This window comes from Trematomus bernacchii, unplaced genomic scaffold (assembly GCF_902827165.1).
Source record: "Trematomus bernacchii unplaced genomic scaffold, fTreBer1.1, whole genome shotgun sequence".
NCBI classification, from domain to species: domain Eukaryota; kingdom Metazoa; phylum Chordata; class Actinopteri; order Perciformes; family Nototheniidae; genus Trematomus; species Trematomus bernacchii.
In genome coordinates this window covers 6,763,721-6,783,049 of record NW_022987828.1, presented here as the reverse complement: position 1 = coordinate 6,783,049, position 19,329 = coordinate 6,763,721, and the positions used below count along the sequence as shown (strand labels likewise).

The 19,329-nt window shown below is 42.4% G+C and overlaps 1 protein-coding gene across 3 annotated transcripts in view; it reads left to right on the top strand.

Annotated features, from left to right (window-relative positions):
* The window catches only part of wdfy4 (WDFY family member 4), a 42,932-nt gene that overhangs the window by 3,128 nt on the left and 20,475 nt on the right, over positions 1 to 19,329 (top strand). For 2 of the 3 annotated variants that reach the window (XM_034152087.1, XM_034152086.1), the window contains 39 exons: positions 913 to 1,024; positions 1,788 to 1,915; positions 2,162 to 2,290; positions 2,419 to 2,608; positions 4,017 to 4,206; positions 4,784 to 4,944; positions 6,102 to 6,334; positions 6,423 to 6,562; positions 6,886 to 7,016; positions 7,232 to 7,333; positions 7,488 to 7,678; positions 8,866 to 9,587; positions 9,739 to 9,832; positions 9,932 to 10,146; positions 10,295 to 10,383; positions 10,525 to 10,738; positions 10,960 to 11,036; positions 11,124 to 11,342; positions 11,557 to 11,735; positions 11,837 to 12,068; positions 12,671 to 12,816; positions 12,895 to 13,006; positions 13,088 to 13,278; positions 13,369 to 13,521; positions 13,674 to 13,747; positions 14,074 to 14,235; positions 14,356 to 14,456; positions 14,604 to 14,682; positions 14,816 to 15,018; positions 15,474 to 15,640; positions 15,716 to 15,835; positions 15,925 to 16,104; positions 16,188 to 16,346; positions 16,756 to 16,882; positions 16,980 to 17,131; positions 17,272 to 17,510; positions 17,613 to 17,728; positions 17,848 to 18,039; positions 18,125 to 18,234. In XM_034152087.1, coding sequence (XP_034007978.1) covers positions 913 to 1,024; positions 1,788 to 1,915; positions 2,162 to 2,290; positions 2,419 to 2,608; positions 4,017 to 4,206; positions 4,784 to 4,944; positions 6,102 to 6,334; positions 6,423 to 6,562; positions 6,886 to 7,016; positions 7,232 to 7,333; positions 7,488 to 7,678; positions 8,866 to 9,587; positions 9,739 to 9,832; positions 9,932 to 10,146; positions 10,295 to 10,383; positions 10,525 to 10,738; positions 10,960 to 11,036; positions 11,124 to 11,342; positions 11,557 to 11,735; positions 11,837 to 12,068; positions 12,671 to 12,816; positions 12,895 to 13,006; positions 13,088 to 13,278; positions 13,369 to 13,521; positions 13,674 to 13,747; positions 14,074 to 14,235; positions 14,356 to 14,456; positions 14,604 to 14,682; positions 14,816 to 15,018; positions 15,474 to 15,640; positions 15,716 to 15,835; positions 15,925 to 16,104; positions 16,188 to 16,346; positions 16,756 to 16,882; positions 16,980 to 17,131; positions 17,272 to 17,510; positions 17,613 to 17,728; positions 17,848 to 18,039; positions 18,125 to 18,234 — 6,531 coding nt within the window. The remainder of the gene's footprint in view (positions 1 to 912; positions 1,025 to 1,787; positions 1,916 to 2,161; positions 2,291 to 2,418; positions 2,609 to 4,016; positions 4,207 to 4,783; positions 4,945 to 6,101; positions 6,335 to 6,422; positions 6,563 to 6,885; positions 7,017 to 7,231; positions 7,334 to 7,487; positions 7,679 to 8,865; positions 9,588 to 9,738; positions 9,833 to 9,931; positions 10,147 to 10,294; positions 10,384 to 10,524; positions 10,739 to 10,959; positions 11,037 to 11,123; positions 11,343 to 11,556; positions 11,736 to 11,836; positions 12,069 to 12,670; positions 12,817 to 12,894; positions 13,007 to 13,087; positions 13,279 to 13,368; positions 13,522 to 13,673; positions 13,748 to 14,073; positions 14,236 to 14,355; positions 14,457 to 14,603; positions 14,683 to 14,815; positions 15,019 to 15,473; positions 15,641 to 15,715; positions 15,836 to 15,924; positions 16,105 to 16,187; positions 16,347 to 16,755; positions 16,883 to 16,979; positions 17,132 to 17,271; positions 17,511 to 17,612; positions 17,729 to 17,847; positions 18,040 to 18,124; positions 18,235 to 19,329) is intronic. The other variant, XM_034152088.1, reaches the window with a different exon arrangement.

The window sequence follows — 19,329 nt, the reverse complement described above, 5'->3', positions numbered from 1 at the left end:
TCTTCTTTGGCGCCTGATACACCCTTCCACTAAGTGTCATTAAAATCTGGCCATACAAACAGACAAACAACCAATAACATACCATCGTTGGTAAAAGTTGAAACAAAACAAATCTATTATAGTGTGTCCATGCTAATCAAAGAAAGTTTTGGCTGATTCCAATAGAGTTATATTTATATATTTGGATAGCAATGCACTCGCATATGCTGTTCAAGTGATTTATGCTTTTTTCTAATGTTAATGAAGTTACACTTGTTTCTATTGTGAAACTCTTGAAACAAATAAATAGAGGAGAGTAACAATCGTTTGAATGAGAACCCAACCTTGGAAAGGATAACTGGGGGCCTCAGGACACCGTTTGAAAAAGTGCTCCAGACTGCTTGAATGAAACGGCATGAAACGGCATGAGACGGCAGTCAGCTGTTTGGCCCTCAGCTGAATCATCTGAATAGCGTCATAGTTATGAAGAAACCTTTTTACCCAGGCACACACTCAGTGTAAATTCCACCCCTGATCCGCGTGTGTGTAACCCCATTGATTGAGCTCATAGCTGCAGACGTAATCACTCTTTTGGATTGATTGTAGATCTGTGTGTGTGTATGTGCTTGTGTATGTTAATTACACTTAACTGTATAAGCCTCATGACTAAAGATTTGACCTGAACGTAGGGCTTCATTTAAGAACAGCAAACTCAGTTAAATGAGATTTCCTCTTAATGAACTGAAAGAGCAGAAAATACCTACTAGCTTCTATTATTTATAGTGAAGTGCATTACCCAACGCAACCAATAGTCAACTATAATATGGTAACATGCCATTTTATACAAATAATTCTTATTACAGACAGATTTAGATACCATTGTTTTTGCGCTCCTGACTCCTGTATTATGGACTCTCCCCTCTCTGATCCCAGGTCTGTGAGGATGGAGGCAGACTTGAAGGTTTGAACTTAAAGGGGCTTGCAGCTCTTACTGCTGATACCGTCATCTATAACATCCACACCCGACTGGCAGAAAGACATGCAGGTAACAAAAACTTCTTATATTGCAGCAAACACTACACTATTTTTTTCCTCGTTCAGGGACTTTCTACCTTGTTCCTACTTCTGCATTTTCAGTGTTTTTCAGGTACTTTTCCAGTAGTTTTTTTGATAGTGTAAAAGGTTTGGATTCCTTCTCTGATGTTACTTTTATCTACTGATGTTCTGCCAGTTTTCTGTCGCTATTTGTTTAGATTGTATTCTCTCTGCGTCTTAAGCTCTGTCCTTCTTTCGCTGGTTTTGCATGTAATTTATTGGAGGTATGAAGCAGGCGCCTTTTACATTTTTAGGGAAGTGGATGCTCTTGGTTTTTGATGTAGCTCAGGTATAGGTTCTAGTTTAATGTTGTGCTAACATGTTGCATGTAGTAGCTATTTACCAACAAAAGTGTGACTTTCTTTACCCAATGCAAGCCTCAGTAAATCCTTTTCGGTGACCCTGTCATACTAAAATAAATTGCCTAAAAATAGAAAAGTAATGCACATGTTTTCTCTGAAAATAGAAATGAAACCTTGTGAGACCACTAATCCGCCCCAATTCCTTTACATATGCATTTTGCTTTCTATTTAGACGCCAGTGCACTTGACTGTAATGTGAATTAAGATTTTATGGTCAGTATTTGTTATCATGGGGCGGTAGTTTTACCGATAATCCAGCCAGTATTTCTCTCTTGTTGCCTTTGTTCATGGCCCTTAGTGTAAGTGTAATTGTTAGCACATGTTTAATCCTGTTGAGTTTTCTGTGTTCAGAGGGGGCTCGCTGCGAGGTGGTGCGGTTCTTCCAGAGGTATGATACTAAGGAGACAAACTGTGAGAAGCGAGACAATCAAGGATGGCTGCTGTTGAAGTCTCTGCTGCTGCTGACAGCTGACAGCTCAGTGAGTCAAAAGGCTGTTGTTGAAGGCTTTTTACATTTGATGGCAGTCACTGAAACATGGCAACATACAGTATGTCATCGTGACATTGTTCAAAATTCAACATTCATTATATTGATATTTACCACCATATCTATCTAATTTAAATTATTATATTTAATAACAGTTACATTTCTTTTTGAATTTTCATCATTAAAGTATAATGTTTTTTTGTTCAGATATTGGACTGATTAGTGTGTGTGTTTGCAGGATATATTGTCCTGTATAAACTCAGGGCTTCCTGCTGCTCTGGTGAAATGCTTGTACCTGCTAGTGTGCCTACCTGCTCAAAAGGAGAACTCTGCCTCAGAAGAAACCTTTCAGGAGCTGCTCACAAAGGTCAGGCCCAAAATGCATCTTTGTTTTCTCTTCGTATTCCCCCTTCTCAACCTGCAAGCTTTACTTGCCTATTCTTCTTCATTGGATTTCCATCTTACTCTAAACTTCTTGCCCCTGCTCTTTTCCAGGTTCTCATTCAGCTGTGTAGGCAGCCAGTCAATGTGGAGAGTCTGGTGGAAACTCAGGAACTTCAGTGTCTTATCATCGGCCTCACTTCACTATGGGACCAGACGAGCGTCGCCTGGAGACATCAGGCCTCCCGCGTCCTCAAAGCAGTGTCTGCTGTAGCAACAAGCAACACTGTCCCGAACTTGCAAGGTGAAGGAACACAAAACTATCAGGACAAGAAACCTTTCTGTTTATCATTTAAATGTTTTCTGGTTATAAAAGACTATATTCCATCAGTTCCACTGAACACATAAGATTATACATTTCTCGGAAACTCCACAGAAATTGAATAATTTAAGATCTTGGGAAAGTCATTTGTGCAGACGGACTGATATTTTTAGGAATGGGTTGATTATACAGAGACACATGACCACACATCCTAGCAGAGAGACGTAGTGAAAGTATGTTTCACATGATGCCTCCATCAGCAGATAATTCACTTAAATGTTCCGCTACCCACAAGTTTACTCTGGCACTCTGCCATGACTTTTTCTTACATAACTCTATAGCTTTATGCTATAAAGATCATTTATAACAGTTGGTTTAACCTGGGTGCAATAAGGCCATGAGTAAAGGATTTTACTTTACCATGTTCTGTGTTACTGTAAAACAGTCTTAAGAGAACTGTGCTTAAAGCTCCCATGTCATGCTTTTCCGGTTATTACCCGTCCCCTTGTGTGTTATGAAGGTTTTTATGCATGTAAACGGTGTGCAGAGTCAAAACCCTCAAAGTACACCCTGTAGCGAGTAAAACTCTAACACAGAAAATACCTCCCCAAAACGCCTCGTTGGAGATACGTCACTGCCCATTTGATTCTTCCGGGTACCGCCTGATGTCATGCGGTACCCGGAACGAAATGGACCAATCCCGAAGAGCCGTTACGTTACGTCCGCGGAGCCGTTACGTTAAGCCCCCGCTGATTGGTCCAAATTGACCGATCCACGGACTTCCTCACACACACATCTGTGTGCAGGGAGCAGGCAGCTCTGCTGATTTCTCCTCCCTGGCTGCAGGCTGATAACAGACAGTTGGGATCGCGGCAAAATTCTCTCTGCAGACCCATTCTCTCAGCGTTTATCAACCTTTTTCTTACTCAATATCAAGCCACACTTATTGTTTTTACTTCGGATGTGAGTTTGTGTGTGCTCAGGATGAGTTTGGCTGTGTTTCGCTATGTATCCTAAACAAGGAAGCAACACCTCCACGGAGCTCAGCGCGATTCACAACGTCCCGACCAATCAGAGCACACTGTGCTCACAGGGAGGGTGGGGGCTGGAGCTTTTGGAGCTACAACGAGCCGTTAAAGGCAAATAGTGAAATTCAGTGAATACAAGTAGTTTACAGAGATGCTGTTTGAGAAACCAATGTGAGTTTGGAAAAATGCACAGTATAAATCTATTTTAGTATACCTCAACAATGGAATTATGATCAGTGGAAATGGCCATGACACCTCTCCTTTAAAGCATTTCTTGTTTGTGATGATGAATGTGTGAAGACACTATTGTTCTACATCTCTGTCAAGTCACTTACCAAGAGCTCTGTCTTTTTACTCCTTAGAAAAGAACTGTGTGCGTATCTGCATCCAGAACCTGCTGCTCATCAGTGCCGACGTCTCGGGGCCGCTGCTAGCCGAGGTGGCCGTGGCTGTGTTCAGCTTTATAAGAGACACGTACCCTCTCAATCCAGCCCTCTTTGTGGAGTTTGACACCATGAACGGCTACAAGGCCCTCGAAAACATCCTACAACGGTGAGATAAAGAGACATAAACAAAAGAAGAATGAAACGATTGCAATGTGACTTGAATAATACGCTTACTTGGTTAATAAAGAGAAAAAGCATCAAAAGGCTCTTTGTTCTCGGAGTGTTTTTAGGGCAAGAGTAAATACTTAGAAGTGAAGGAGAGCCCTTCAAAGGGCGCGATTTTTCAAATGAAGGTAATTCCTCTGCTCTTGGAGTCAATACATTGAGACCAGTATTTTTCTCTGCTATTCATTTATTTGTTTTTTTAGTATTGTTTTTTTTTTTTTAAAGACAATGCACGTTAATTCATTGTATCAGTTTCAAAAGATTGAAACGGCAGATTAAACATGCTGGAGTAATACAGCCTTAAAAGTATTTAACATCTGTAAACCCAAGGCTGGTAACAAAAAGCAGAACAATTACAAGTGACAATATAAACAAGCACATTTACAATACACAAGTCAAACAAATACAAATGACAAAGTTCAGATTTTCCTCTAGATGTATGTTTGGTATTGGACTTTGTATCATATTCTCTAAATGTACCTCTAACTTTTGTTTGTCTTTCATCTCACCACCTTAAGCTGTGAGGAAGGAGTGTCTGTGGATCAGTTCCAGCCTGTGGAGGAGTTGCTGGCTCTCATTGCCTCTCTCACCCTGCTTGGTAAAACTGAGCTGAAAGTGGCTCTTTGTGTCACCAACCCACAACCTCCCGCCTTCAAGTTTGACCCGCCACTTACCAAAGGTAGGTTTAGTCTTCACTGTAACTTCTGTATTCTCTGGCCACACCACCCTAATTATCTTGAAACGTTGATTGCACCATGAGGATACACTCTGAACCCCTCAAAATTCACACTCCCAAGCATCTATTTATCATCACAGGCATGACTCAGCAAATGTAGGCTTAGGGAAGAAAGTGAACCCCCCAAATGACCACAAAGTTCATCCCTCTTTTGTGCTTTTGCCCTAATATAACACACCCAAACTGCTCCACCCCACTTCGCTGATTTCCCACCCACCCTGACTCGCGGTTCCCCCCTGCTCCCCCTCTGCAGAGCTCAACACCCCTCAGGTTAACAGGAAGCTGAGGTGATTATGTCTGGGATGATGAAGTGGAGGCTTCCCCTCTAACTTTGTTAGGATGCTCCACATCCATTCACCACTGGCCTACAGCAACCGGCCATCTATCATAGAAGCACACACACCTCCATCCAACACTCATAAATAGAGTGTCCATAATCAACACACACACACCCATCCAATTAAACACACAGACACACACAGCACCCATCCATCACATCAAGGAGTAGATCTCTTTCCAGCAGAGGGACCAGGGACTGTTTTGTGCTGATCTTATTTGGTTCTGATGCAATTTAGATTAAGTGTGGAAATGAATTCTATTACTAACCAGGTATATCTTTTTAAGCATGTTTTGGCTCCAAAATCTAAGACCATGTCTTAATATTTTGACAATTGAGAAAACAAACTCTATCAAGGCAGATTATACTACTTTTCTTTTGCCTTCATGCATGTCATGTTGTTTGTTTACAATATATCTATGTATGGATAACTCAATTGGCTTATGATATTCAGCATGTGCTCTTTGTTAAAGGATGTTTGTTATTTATTGGTTTTCATTTTTCTATGGAATTGTCCTTGCCAGAGCTAAATCTGATAAATTGGGTGTAAACTTTAAAACATATTTTGACTTAATTGACCTCTGGCTGATATTGTTTTTACAGTTCAAGAATACATTGTATCCATACTCAAAAGTTAGATAAACCAAGCTGCAGACCATATTATATTCAGTATGACCTTTTTTAAATGGCTGACACAACCCTTCACAAGAACATTTGACTGACACTGTTTTTATTCTTTATCTTCTAATGTACCCTTCTGCAGGTTCATCAGTAAAAAACCTGCCCGCCTTCAACCTGCTGCAGGCCTCGTTGCTGCGATCCCAGGACTCGCTGCTGTGCTGCAAGCTCCTTCGTACCCTGCAGACGATATGGGAGAGGGACCCAGCTAATTTCTTCCTCTTAGAGTGGACTGTCCAGTCGATGGCCCAGCTGGCTGCCTGTGTGTGGTGTAAACCTGTAGCAGTCCAGAAAATGTTCTTCTCAATGCTAGAGATGGTATGACTTAGTTGACAACAAAGTACCTATGCATACTTTTAGTTTGATACAACATGCATTTGAAGTTATATTAAATGCTTTCCTACAGGTGATATTTAAGTTGAACTACATCCCCCACGAGGCCTTGCGTGCACTGCTGGGTGTGCTGAAGAAGAGCTGGACTGGGACGCTGGCAGGAGGAGTTACAGGGATTGATTTTGGAGTGGTGGCTCTCAAGTGTTTCCACAGGTGAGCAATGATAGTTGGTACACCTAAAATATGTTTCCCTACCAATTTATCTGGTTTCAGTTAGAATTTGATGTTTTTTAGATAAACACACTCATAAACTATTTTTTAAAAGGATGTTCACCCTTAAGTAAAATACAGTGTCCCTTTAACCTGTAGTGATGTCTTTGATATTGGGGTGAACTGTCCCTTTAAATAAAAGAATAACCAAATTATAGCCTGTAACACTTTATAATAACCATCAATTCTAAATGGCAAATTGATAGTTTGTTAAACTTTAGTTATTGGTAGTGTAATACTAAATGTTATCATGTGTCCTCCTGCAGGATGACAGTGCACAGCGGTATGCTAGCTGAGGTTCTGAGTGACTGGGGCCTGCTGGAGCTGCTGCTCAGCGAAATTCGTAGGAGAGCGAAAATCCTCAGGAAGGCTGGAGTTGTCTCTTCTCCTCAAATAAGTATGAACCAACATAATTGTTTCCTTTACTTCTGATGTAATCGTGCTTGTACAAACAGAGAGCGATCGTTTGCCACAAGAACACGTCATTAAAGCAAATTTGTGTTTGAGCAACACAGCCAGCCAGTGATTAAATACTATTGATGTGGACCGTTGTCCTTAGGCCAGCAGGTGTGGATCAGCAGTCACATTTTTTATCTTGTGTGTTTACTGTAGATCCCCAGCAGCTGCCAAGTGTGGAGGACAGCGAGAGACTGCTCACTACCTGTATGCTTCAACTTGTGTCAACCCTTACGTTACGCTCCATCAAAAACACAGGTATTCACATTTTGTCATGTCTGTTCTTTTATTTAATACCTTTCTCTTTCACCATCTGCATAATTGTGTGTTTATTTGATTAATGTTATGTTTATGTTTATTAATGGGCTTGAAACTGCTGTTGTATACTTATTTTTGTGTGTGTGTATTCCAGTTTCAGTGCGAGACCTTGGTATGGTTCCCTACATAAAGATCTTCTTGGATGAGGATCAGTATCGAGGTCCCACTCTGAACATTTTGGAGCAGCTAGCTGAAATAAACCCTGAGGAGTTTATGAGTACAGCCATAGGAGCCCTCTGCTCCTCGACGCAGCAGGAACTTGGTTTGAAGCGGGACCTATTGAAGGTACTTACCTTCTACATGCACTCACAGACACAGCACACACACTCCGATGTGCAGTGATCTCAGCTGAACTGTATACGTAGTCTCCACTCTACATCAAATCATAACAAATTGTAATGCACTTAAAACATAATCAGCTAGTGAATTTATTTTCTTAGCATGTGGGACCCCGATTACATTATAGACAAATGCAGATTGATTTGCTAAAACAGGTTTAGCTGTTAACTCTGGTCCGATTTGATTAGGCCAGCAGCCTTGTGCTGTGGCACTCTGAAGATTACCACCTCTATCAGATCAGTGAGTGGGACAGAGATCTAATTAGGCCTAACCAAGTTACACATACACTGTATGTGTCCGATTTTATAGATGGCAGTAAGAAGAGCACTTACTTGCAGATATTGTGTGTATCAAAGTGTGTGAATGTGTACGCTTTTGATTGTTTGTGAATGCATGCAGGAGCTTGTCATTGTGTGTGTGAGGAATGTGTGCGTGTGTGTGTGTTCTTGGTACTAACATGGTTAAAGTAGGTGGCAATCAGATTGGGTGCGACCTGGGTTGGCAAGTGTTAAGAGCCATTGTGATTACTCCAGTTTCAGTTAATCACATTTCCCTCTGCGTTCTGCCTCACACATTACCTACCTGATGGATTAGGTCTCTAAATTGAATAAAGCTAATGTAATTTCGTTCACCTCTAAAAACTAGTTACCAGAAATGATTTATGATATATCTATACGTTTCATCTATTTTTCACGACATTGTTTTAATTGACCAGCGAGGTGCGTTTAAACGCTGAGACTTCTAGCTGTCTGTCATCAAAATAATTTCTCTCTAAATTAAGCCTTTCGTGTTTCAGTTATCTTGCCCAAGATAATTGTGATTCAAGATATCAATTCAATATTATCCCGATAATCATTGAAATATGCTTAAAGATCGTAAAATTGCACTAAAACAATCACTTTACCTTTGATATATATAAATATGATTATTTCATCAGCGATTTTGGAAACTCCAGTAATATGAATCATAAGGCCCTCCACAGTAAATTAGCGATATAAAGAAATCAAATCAGGTTCTATTTTTCCCAATAGCAAGCCAGACAGCGTCATCAAGACACTCACCTGAGTCATACCAATAATTCTAATTCACCAAGATCAACTTATTGAGTGTTTTCCATCACTTCTGTATTTCAGTCGGTGCTGAAGGTGTTGGAGAGCCCTAACAGCTGGGACGCCTTCAGGAGAGCAGGAGGCTTCACTGGACTGCTGTCTCTGGTGATTGACATGGAAGGAGCTCTGTCCGATCCTCCCCAGGGAGCAGTGTGGAAATCCCTGGGACACAAACCGCTGCTGGACCTCCTTCTCCTCACTCTCCACATTCTGGCCCTGACAGTGCATCTGCACACAGTAAACGCACACCATTTTGAGACTGGTGGCTTTTATGAAAGGCTGTCAGAGGCTCTACTCCAGCTAGGCTGTTTCCACACAGAAGGCCCTGAGAAAGAGAAGTTTGATGGCTCCTTCCTCAAGACGGCAGAGGACGAACAGTCCTCTGGAAAGAGCTTTCACCAGTTTGTTGGGTTAGCAAAGGCCCCTCTGGCTCCCTCATCTGCCTCCACAACACAGCAGCCTAATCTTCCTGTCACTCTGCGGACATGTTTGAGGCTGCTGTCCTATCTTGACCAGTTTGCAACAGGGACTTACTCTCCTCTGGAGTTACACTTGGGACTAGAGCCAGATGAAGGGTGTGAAGGAGATAAAGAAAAACTCAATGGACAAGCAGGGCATGAAGGAGTGTATTCAGGGTCCCCTCCTGTCCACTTGGGATCAGGCCTGCAGTCTGTGGAGGACACACAGGGAATATCCAGGAACACAGCACCAAGTATTTCCACAGTCAGCACAGAGTCGCGGTACAGGTGGATATTTCTTTCTTTTTTAAGTCCTTGGAAGCCATAAGATGAATTTCCTATAAGATGAATTTCCTCTACATTCATATCAACATTTTTGTGAGATTTAATATCAGAAGTATCAACCTATATGTGTCTTTTCTTTTTGCTTGGCTTACAGTAGGTTCACCTGTGATCAGATTATTCTTCATCCAGGAGCAATCCGAGTTATTATGACTCTCCTTCCATCAGTGTTTGCACTGGAGGACCCCCAGGTACCTGTCCAGATTGTATATGTTAGTCTCTAATGTTGCATATCATTAAATACACAATAGGGCCCAGGAATAAGCCAACATTATTTCCATTTTCCTCAGCTCTCAATGGAGGTACAGTTCTCACTGGCAAACCACATCCAGGCCATGGTTAAATCTGAGCCGAACCGTCAGATAGTGTGCGAGGGGGGGCTGGTCTCCACACTCCTGGCTCACTGTCGGAACATGTTGATGGCTCCCAACCACCCGTTGCATCTACCCATTACTCGCATCTTGGAGAAGCTCTCTTCCCAGGCCATCACTCATGTAGACTTCAGGTAAAACATACTCAGACTCTGAAGTTCTCACTTAATGCACTGAAGAGAAGGAGACTTTTAAATGATTGGGTTTGTCTAATAACTATTTGGAGTATTTGTGCTACAATATTCCATATCATATGTGTGTTTCCTACTTTTTTCTCCTCAGAAAGTTCCTGTGTTTAGGGAACCCACTCATGTGTTTGGCAGACAAAACGGCCATGCAACTGCCACTTGCAAAAGCTCCCGTTTCAAATGGTAAATACTTGTTTATTTTAAATAACATATGGTGGCTTAATCCTTCTGTTGTATGATTAAATCATTTTGAAGTTAAATATGGGGTCTAAAGCACAGACATGAAGCAGGTAACACACTGAATGTTGGTTATGTTGTCTAAAGGTCACACCACAGAGGGAGATGCCTCATCGGGATCTCCAGTAAAGACACTAAAGCGGACCTTTAGCTTGTTACAGTCTTCAGCTATTAGATCTCCAATCCCCGTCCACCAGATCATCAGTCTGGTGTCCATGACGTCACCGCGCACCTTCAGGCCCCACCGGGTCTCCACCTCACCCGCCTTTGTTGAGTTTGACATGAGTGAGAGTGGATATGGGTGAGTCCTTATTTAATGGATACCTTTGGAGTCCTGAAGTAATACATACACTAGAAGGAACTGCTTTAGTATTAATCCTTTCATTTTCAAAGAAATCATATAATGCATGTTTTTGGCTTGTGAGTTAATTGCTCTGTAATGTTAAAAACATGTTAGAAAGTATTTTGTTTTTACTAATTTCCGTTTTTACTAATTTCTTACCCTGTGTGTGGGCTTTGCAGCTGCCTTTTCCTGCCCTCTCTGTCCACAGTGAAAGGAGTGACTTCTGATTCAATCCCAACAGGAGGAATTGGAAAAGGTAAATAATGAATCTAAATGTTTAATACTTACATATTCATAAATTACTCTGATTAAAATTCCTAATCATTGCTTTCTCATATTTTAGACTGCCGGGGTTTTCCCCCTACAGCCGGTCTCTCATTTTCCTGCTGGTTCCAGATCAACCGCTTTAGTTCAGCCTGCGATTCCCACCCGATCCGTCTACTGACGGTGGTCCGCCACATGTCCCGGACTGAACAACAGTACATCTGTCTGTCCATCTCCTTCTCAGCCTTTGACGGCTGTCTGGTCATCTCTACTGAGGAGGAAGCATTTACATACCTGGGTAAGAGAGCCATAAAAGTGTCGTCAATATTTGAACTTTGAAAAACATTCTTTGATGAACAAAATAGTTTGAAGGTAGTTGGATAATTTGTTGAGCTTTCTAGTTATTTTTCCGCCCTTCAACCAACTCCAAGCATCAGTTAATCCTTCTGCACGATAGTTACATCATGCGTTTAGACTGCAGAAATCAACCAAATGTCATGTTTGATTTACAGATATGATGGAGCCAGAAGTTTGCACTCCCACTTCTCTGCCTACATCACTGAGGTTCCGCTGCTCCAGCCTGCTTGTCCCGGGTCAGTGGCACCACCTGACTGTTGTCATGGCCAAAGACGTGAAGAAGAGCTGTGTGGCTACAGCATACTTCAACGGCAAGGCAGTAGAGACAGGAAAGGTAGGGCAAGAGGAGAGAAAGGATGATGATTGATGATATCTGATGATTTAACTGATTTTAAGTATTCAGTGCCAAATATTTAATATGCATTCTTTTCTCAGATGAGGTATATTCAGCCGTTCCCTGGTCAGTACGTCTCCATGGACCCCGCAGCTGTGATTGATGTGTTCGGACTGATAGGGACGCCGGCGCTCTGGAAGGAGCACGCTGCCCTGGTGTGGCGAGTGGGTCCCTGCTACCTGTTTGAAGAAGCTCTGAGCCCTGAGGCTGTGGGTGCCATGTACACTCAAGGCACCGCCTACCAGGGGAACTTCCTGGCTCTGCGCAGCACAGGTGAGCCATAAGATCTTGTGCAAGAATTACTCAGGATATCTACAGTATGACTTGTTTACTAACAGTAAATCAGCATCTTTACTTATTAGTGTTTCAATCATCCTGATTTCTGACAGGTACTTCTGCCAATGTGTTTGGTTTGTGCCTTGATTGGAGCTGTGTGCATTGTTGCTTATTTTTTGTTGAGGCCTGTAATGAAGTGCAAGTCAACTAAGGTCGTTTTTAAATGTGCTTTATAGAGACATTTGACTTAGACAAGTTAGTTTCTAGATGCTAATGTAGTTTTCAGGGTTCAACACTTTGGTTCTCTTTTTTGTTTCATAAATGTCTTGGCATGCGGTAAATCAATTTGTCATGGTGCTCATAGCATGCATGCATGAATGATTTTCTCTGCAGACGAGATAATTTGTTGTGGCCTAACTTTACATGCGTTATGTAAGGATAATGTTGACAACAAAGTGTTATTACTACACCAATTACACGCTTTTTATACAATTTAACACTAGTTTCTCTCACTTTATAGTGCTGATTATGGTTACACTATATATTTGCCTTTCATTAAGAATTTCTACTCATACATGCACCTCTCTATTTGTTTCCAGGCTCTGATCCAGATGCCGAGTCTCTCCGGCTGGTTCCTGAGGAGAGGATCTCATTTGGCATCAACCCAGCAATTTCTAAGCTGACAACTGTGGTGCAGATCAGAGAGGATTACAACGAGGTGGACTGCAGACTGATTGCTAAAGAGGTGAGAAGAGTTCATATTAAAACTGTTCTTTTTGTTTTGCCGTTGAAACAGAGAAGCAACCATGGTGTGTAATTACAGATGGGCATAACTTCTCGGGATCAGTGCACCCCGGTGTTCCTATCTCAAAATATCAGCCAGCATCTGAGTGGTACGGCTCGCACCATAGGAGCAGCCCTGGTTGGACATTTTGGTAAATAAATCGTCATTCTAAAATGTATTTGCAATGATTCTTGCTGCACATACATTATTCTCATGGTCCTCTTCCCTCCAGGTGTCCGTACGTTCACCCCCGGCAGTGCATCCAATGGTTTGCTGTACGTCGGCGGGCCTGCAGTTGTTCTCAGTCTGGTTGCAATGGCGCCAGATGATAGCTCTCTGTATGCAGCTGTCAAAGTTCTTCTGTCTGTGCTGGAGACCAACTCTGCAATGCAGCAGGAAATGAACCGCATCAATGGATACGAGGTCTGTCAGAACTTGTACAATCGCATGTTGGGTATCCAAATCTGCTAGCTTACTCAGACTGATCTGTCTTTTACTTTTTTGTCTTTGTAGCTGCTAGCTTTCCTGCTGAAGATGAAGCGCAGTCTGGTCAGCCACAGAACCTTTCAGTTGGTTCTGTATCTCTCCAGGTCGGTGGAGCTGATCTCTGGTTCGGTTTGCCTAGAAAACACACCTGCTTTCCAGGCTCTGCTGTGTGACCTGGAAGTAAGCCTCTACATTATACCATAAAAATGATGTGGAAGTAGTGAATAGATGATGTTTTTATGCCCAATCGGTATATATTTGAAGCGTTTTAAAGTGCATTTCTAAGCTAATTGTACAATTATGTTTTCTCTCTCATTATACTATGTTTTCAGGTGTGGCAGAACACTTCAGATAATCTGGACCTTTCAGTTCTCAACCACTATGCTGAAATCCTGAAATCGTCGAGGTAATTTCCACAGCCAGTGTGACCAGACATGTTGTCGCTTTCATCTAATTCAATATGAGTCACATGGCCAACAAGGTAGATTACACAACCAAGAGGCTCCTGTTCAGGTCTGACAACATACTATATCAGCTGTTCTGTCAACATCTACCGTAGCCTGTCAATATCACGGAAATGTTCTACCGAAACAGTCAAGGGAGAGTTCAACTGAATCCGTCGCTGAAGAGAAGAGCATGACTGAACGTGTGCATGGATTACTGAATTATGTTTTCTGTCTGTGGGAACAGGTTGTGATTGATATGAGTGCTCTCTGTTTCCCTCTCTGTCAGCAGCAACAGCAATAATGCAGAGGCCATGCACAGTATGGGTCTAATGCCAAAGCTGCTGTTGGAACTTTCCAATCCCGCTGTGACCGTTCAGAAGGTTAAGATCATTTTGTGTGTCGTCACAACCCTCCTCAAAGCTCACTTCACTCCTCTTGACATAAGAAGGTACAGTCTGGGGATGAACCAGCCACAACAAAGTACACATGATTTCAAATATAGATATCACATCAATTAGGTTTTTCGAAAATAGCTCTGCATTTAAAATATGTCCTTTTATTTGGTCAGACTTGGGCTCTTCCTGGTCTACACACTCCCTCCTCCTCTAAGTAACATGGATGAAGGAAGCAATGAGCTATCTGACCGTGATCTACCACAGGATATGCCAGGTACACACAACCACACCTTATGCAGTACCTTACATATGTCATGTCTCTCTTAAATAAAATGCTAGATACAAAATAATCATAGATTTCACAAGTTGTTACTTGTACTGACCCAGAATTGTTTTAATCTGTTTTAATGTTGTCTTCCAGCCAGCCTCATCTGGATCCGCAACCAGCTCTTACTCTCACTTTGTGAAATCCTCAACTCAGACAGCCTTCTAATCGAAGAGTGAGTGGCATCTGATACTGCTTAGCTGTTCCAAAACTGGAATGAAAACATATTTTCCCAGTATTTTATGCGCCAGAATGTCATGGCAGAAACATTAACTGATTAGTGTCGTCATGATTGTATTCCCCTGTAGTCAGCAGAAGGCCTTATTCGATACCCTGGGCAGTGATTGGTTCCTGCTCTTCCTTCAGCCCCACCTTCACCATACCACCTTAAAAATAAGTCTCATCCTGCTCACACACTTTCTGTCAAGTCCCAGCCAGCAGAGCAGCTTCAGAGAGGGGGTGCTCCCAGCAACACTCATAGAGGGCATGGAGGAACCCTTTGCTGTCTTAGGTACATACACAGTTGAATACTTTCTCACAGTGAAGCAGGGAAATAAATCAATGTTGTAATTTGACCACTTTTACTGGAACCGTTTAGTGATGATATTAAATTATCTCGATACACAATTCTGATGTTTATAAAGGTTAAACTAGACAAAGGGATTTTAAATGGTGTGTACTGACCAAATACATTTTTTTAAAGAGATATTTAATTCAAAGTACAGTACATGCAGCTCACTGAAATATACAAATTAAATGATCAGTTAACACAAACTGCAAGACTCAAATATGTAAATTGATATTGAAATAATATTATTAGTAACCTAATTCAAGTTTAGATGTGTTAAACATGCTAAATCATTCATTTAAGATGTTGTTGATCTATAAGGAATATTTGTTGCGTGGCTTACTTTCATCCAAAACCAACATCTATCAATGATTTCTTCCATTGTCACCTGTCACCAGACAACCTTCAAGCCCATTCTTTGTCCTATGAGTGCCTCAGCACCACGTGTCCAGGCTTTGATGTTCTTCAGGGGCTGCTCAGCAGACTCTCCCACCTGCCTCAGGTGTTTGAAGCCCTGGCTGCTCTGATGCTGGAGAGGAAGGCCATTCACACTGCTGATGGAAAAGTGGGTACTCTTCATCTTCTAAGCCGAATTGTTCATGACCCCTTTCCTAATGCTCCTATTATGTGTCATCCTAAGGTGCCTTTGGATGATACGCTACAGTCATTGATTGACAGCCAAGCAGACAGTCCTGCTCAGCAGCTCTGTGTTGAAGCTGCTACAATATTGCTGGAATTAGTCAAAATCATCATCACTAAGGTGAGAATGTAATTATCTTACATCTACAGTATTATTCACCACATATTTATAAAGCATTAAACCTATCATTTATTTTTATTTTCGAACAGCCTGTTACTACAACAAAGCACATGTCAGACACTGATGCATCATGGGAGATGCAGCTCCCAGCCAGTGTGATGCAGTTCCTTTGTCTTCTCCATAACATCCGGCCCAGAGACCCACTGTGGGCTTCACCTGAGTTTCTCCATACCCTCGCTGGAGTTGTGTACCCTGTGGACGTTCCAGAGGTTGGTCTGTTACGCTGGGTTTATGAAACCGGAGCTGTTCTCAAATGTCTGGTCTTGCTCACCCATTTGATCACTTCTTTCAGTGCGAGGTAGAACCCTGCGTTGCAAGTGAATGTGAGGACACATTCAGGAGTCATCCAAACAGGAAGCCGGTGTGCGACTTCATCCGTATTCTGCTAATGGACAGTCTTCTTAATGTGTGTGCCAACAACACAGCACATCCTCTCTTTCTGCTGCTGGAGGTGAATGCAAACACACACAATAACCAATTATTTACAGTGTCTTGGTAAATATCAACATAAATGCAACACATAAACATTATTTGCAAAATGCAACTTATTAGGTACGATACTGCAAACTCTAGTTTCTCCAGAAGATGCCACTCTTGGCTCAGTTACTAAAAAAGGCAGAGCCAAGGTGCTGTAGGTAATATGATTCACCACTAGGAGGGAGAGTACATCTGTATGCCTACAGAACAGATCATGTTGAGATGTTTTCATCCAGACAAGCCTAATGTGCATACACTTAAACCACCACCAACACCTACATTTCAGACAACATTAGACAAGATGTCAATTAAGCATCATGGAAGTATCAGCAGGCACAAAAAAATAGTTATCAGTGTTATTTTAACTAAACCGCATGTGTCAGTTCTCCCCTGATGATGCATCGCTGGAGCAGAGGCAGAGTTTCCAGACTGAGCTGCTGGAGTTGATCATGGACATTATTCACATGATCGGCCATGAGGAGGAAAACAACACTCATCTGAACTCACACGGTAAAATGACAACACATCCTTTACTCATAGCCTAAACTGGCTAGACCATGTGCAAAGAAATTTTATCTGAATGTGCTGATTTTATAATTTCTCTCAGACTGCAAGAGTGAGACGCCTGATGGTCAGATGGGCTTGTTGATGGAGAATGTGGTGCTCTTCAGTCAGACTCTGCAGCAGAAACTTTACAGCGGAGCATTTTTGGTAGACTCGCAGAGTTTGATCAACTTCTTCGCTGATCAGATTGTGGGGGTGAGACAAACAGATAAATACACACCTCATAATTCCTTTCCAATAGTAGCACTGGATTGTGAAAATCAGCCCACAGGTCACTAGTGTTTCCTTTTAGTTTTATACAGACTGATAATAGATACACTGCTGTGTGCTTCTAGGCTCTGGAGAAAGGCTCCACTCAGAAAGAGAAGGCCGTGTCAGCCCTCTACTCGTGCACCAATAAAGTGCTGCTTTATCTCTTGTCTCAACCGCGACATTCCCAAGACGAAAAGGAAGGGGTCACCATGGCCTTAAAGACAGTCATGGAACGCTGGGATGTTGTCATGGCAACTTACAATGCCAATGTGAACTTCATCACATGCCTTCTTCATTGTTTGTTACTGATACGATCGGGCAGGTAATAGCCAAATCAATATTCAGATACACACAGCATGTAGTTGAAACCAGGATTCACTGGTAATTTAATCAATTACATTTTCTTTTCTTTTTTTTTTTTTAGCTACCCTGAAGGTTTTGGATGTGTGGCACAAAAAGCAGCTGGCAAAAAGGGATTGTTCTGTGCTCGTAGAACCGGACATCCTGCATGCCTCGGCAACGGAGCAGACATTACCACAGGTATGAAGGCCAGTATGTGTGGACTTATTTACACTCATCACTTTAGCCGGAAAAGTCTATGGAGGTTTGCTGGCTCACCCGAGAGTTACAGGACTAATGTGTGTGTGTGTGTGCTCCAGATGACGCAGAGCTAGTCTCCCTAGCAGAGGCCTGCTGGTCAAAGGTGATGGTGGAGAGGCAGCACACGCTTGAAGAAACCTCAAAGATAGAGATCTCTGCGAGCCGGGCTGCAGGGACAGGGCCCGTCCGCATGACGGACATCAGCCCTCTGTGGGAGGAGATGGCACAAAAAGATTGGCTGCGATACACAGGTTAGCTCTGACTCTAACTGCAGAAGGGGAAGATGCCTTAATGTAAACGTTATCCCCTAAAAAAACATTGTGTTTGCTTTCTCAGAGTCTCAGAAAATGAAGGTGGCCAGCAGCTCTCAGAAGAGGTTTGATGAGATCAGCAGCGCTGTTCGCTCAGCTTTGGGCAGACTTGACAAAGAGTCAGCAACAGTTGAGGTAAACACACACTCACTTAATGTTCCAGTTCAGGGGGCGGGATATAGAGATTTGTATTTTGGTGCCTGTTGTCCCCTTTGAGGAATGTCGGGTTGTTACCTTTCCCCAGGTGCCCTAGTGTCCCAGAGCGCCGTGCCCAAACACTCATCCCAAAGTCACTGCTGTGTTTGTGCTGTGGGCCGTCCAGCCCTGTGGGGGTGTTTGATTATTTCTTTAAATGGATTTGGATTATCACAGCTGATTGCCCCTGAGTGGGCTTAGTAATTGATATCTGTTAGGCCTATCCATGGGAACACTCACTACAACACACTGTTTGCTGCTGAAGGTTAAAGACGCGTTTATTGTTGTTTTTCCCCCCGAAACACGTGGCCCACATCATTAGTTCCCCCACAACGCTTAAGACGTTGAGCCATCTGGAGCAGGGAGCGGGGACATATTACTCAGGCACACAGGCATGAAATTACCGCGTCTGTGTGTCTGTCTCACCCCCACAAAGCGCGTGTGTTCTTGTTTGTGCGCTTCTCTTGCCGACAGAAATCGGGTTGGCAATTATAGTGGTAGCAATCTGATGAAAACATTATTCATTTGATGTTATTCTTTATCATATCAGTCTTTGACAGGCTATCAGAGAGGGTGATGAATTGTTTTTTCCGTCTGAGAGGCAGGGGAAGAAGAGGGAGGGATGTTTGCCTTCTCCCTCTCTGCTGTGTCTTGCACCGCTTTGCTCTTCATAGGTTGCAGCATGCAGCGAGTGTTCCAAAAAGGATATTTAAATCCTCACTAGTGGTCAGCCAGTCTGTTAATTTTCCATTCATCTTCATGGAGGAACAAGTGAGTCATTAATTAATTTCGGGATCATCAACGTATGACCTTTAGTTGGCGAGTCATGAGCTTAATGGGACTCTCTTCTGAGTCACTGGATCCACAGTGATGTATTCCTACAGAGCATGGTTTCCAAGTCTCAGATATTTACTTTTAATAAACAAAAACAAGAGTTTTAAAGCCTACTGTAGGTAATGAATGAGAATCCTGAGACTGATAGGCAGACTCTGTCCTCAGTCAAGCTTCAGTGCAATTCTTCTAGAGATTTATTTC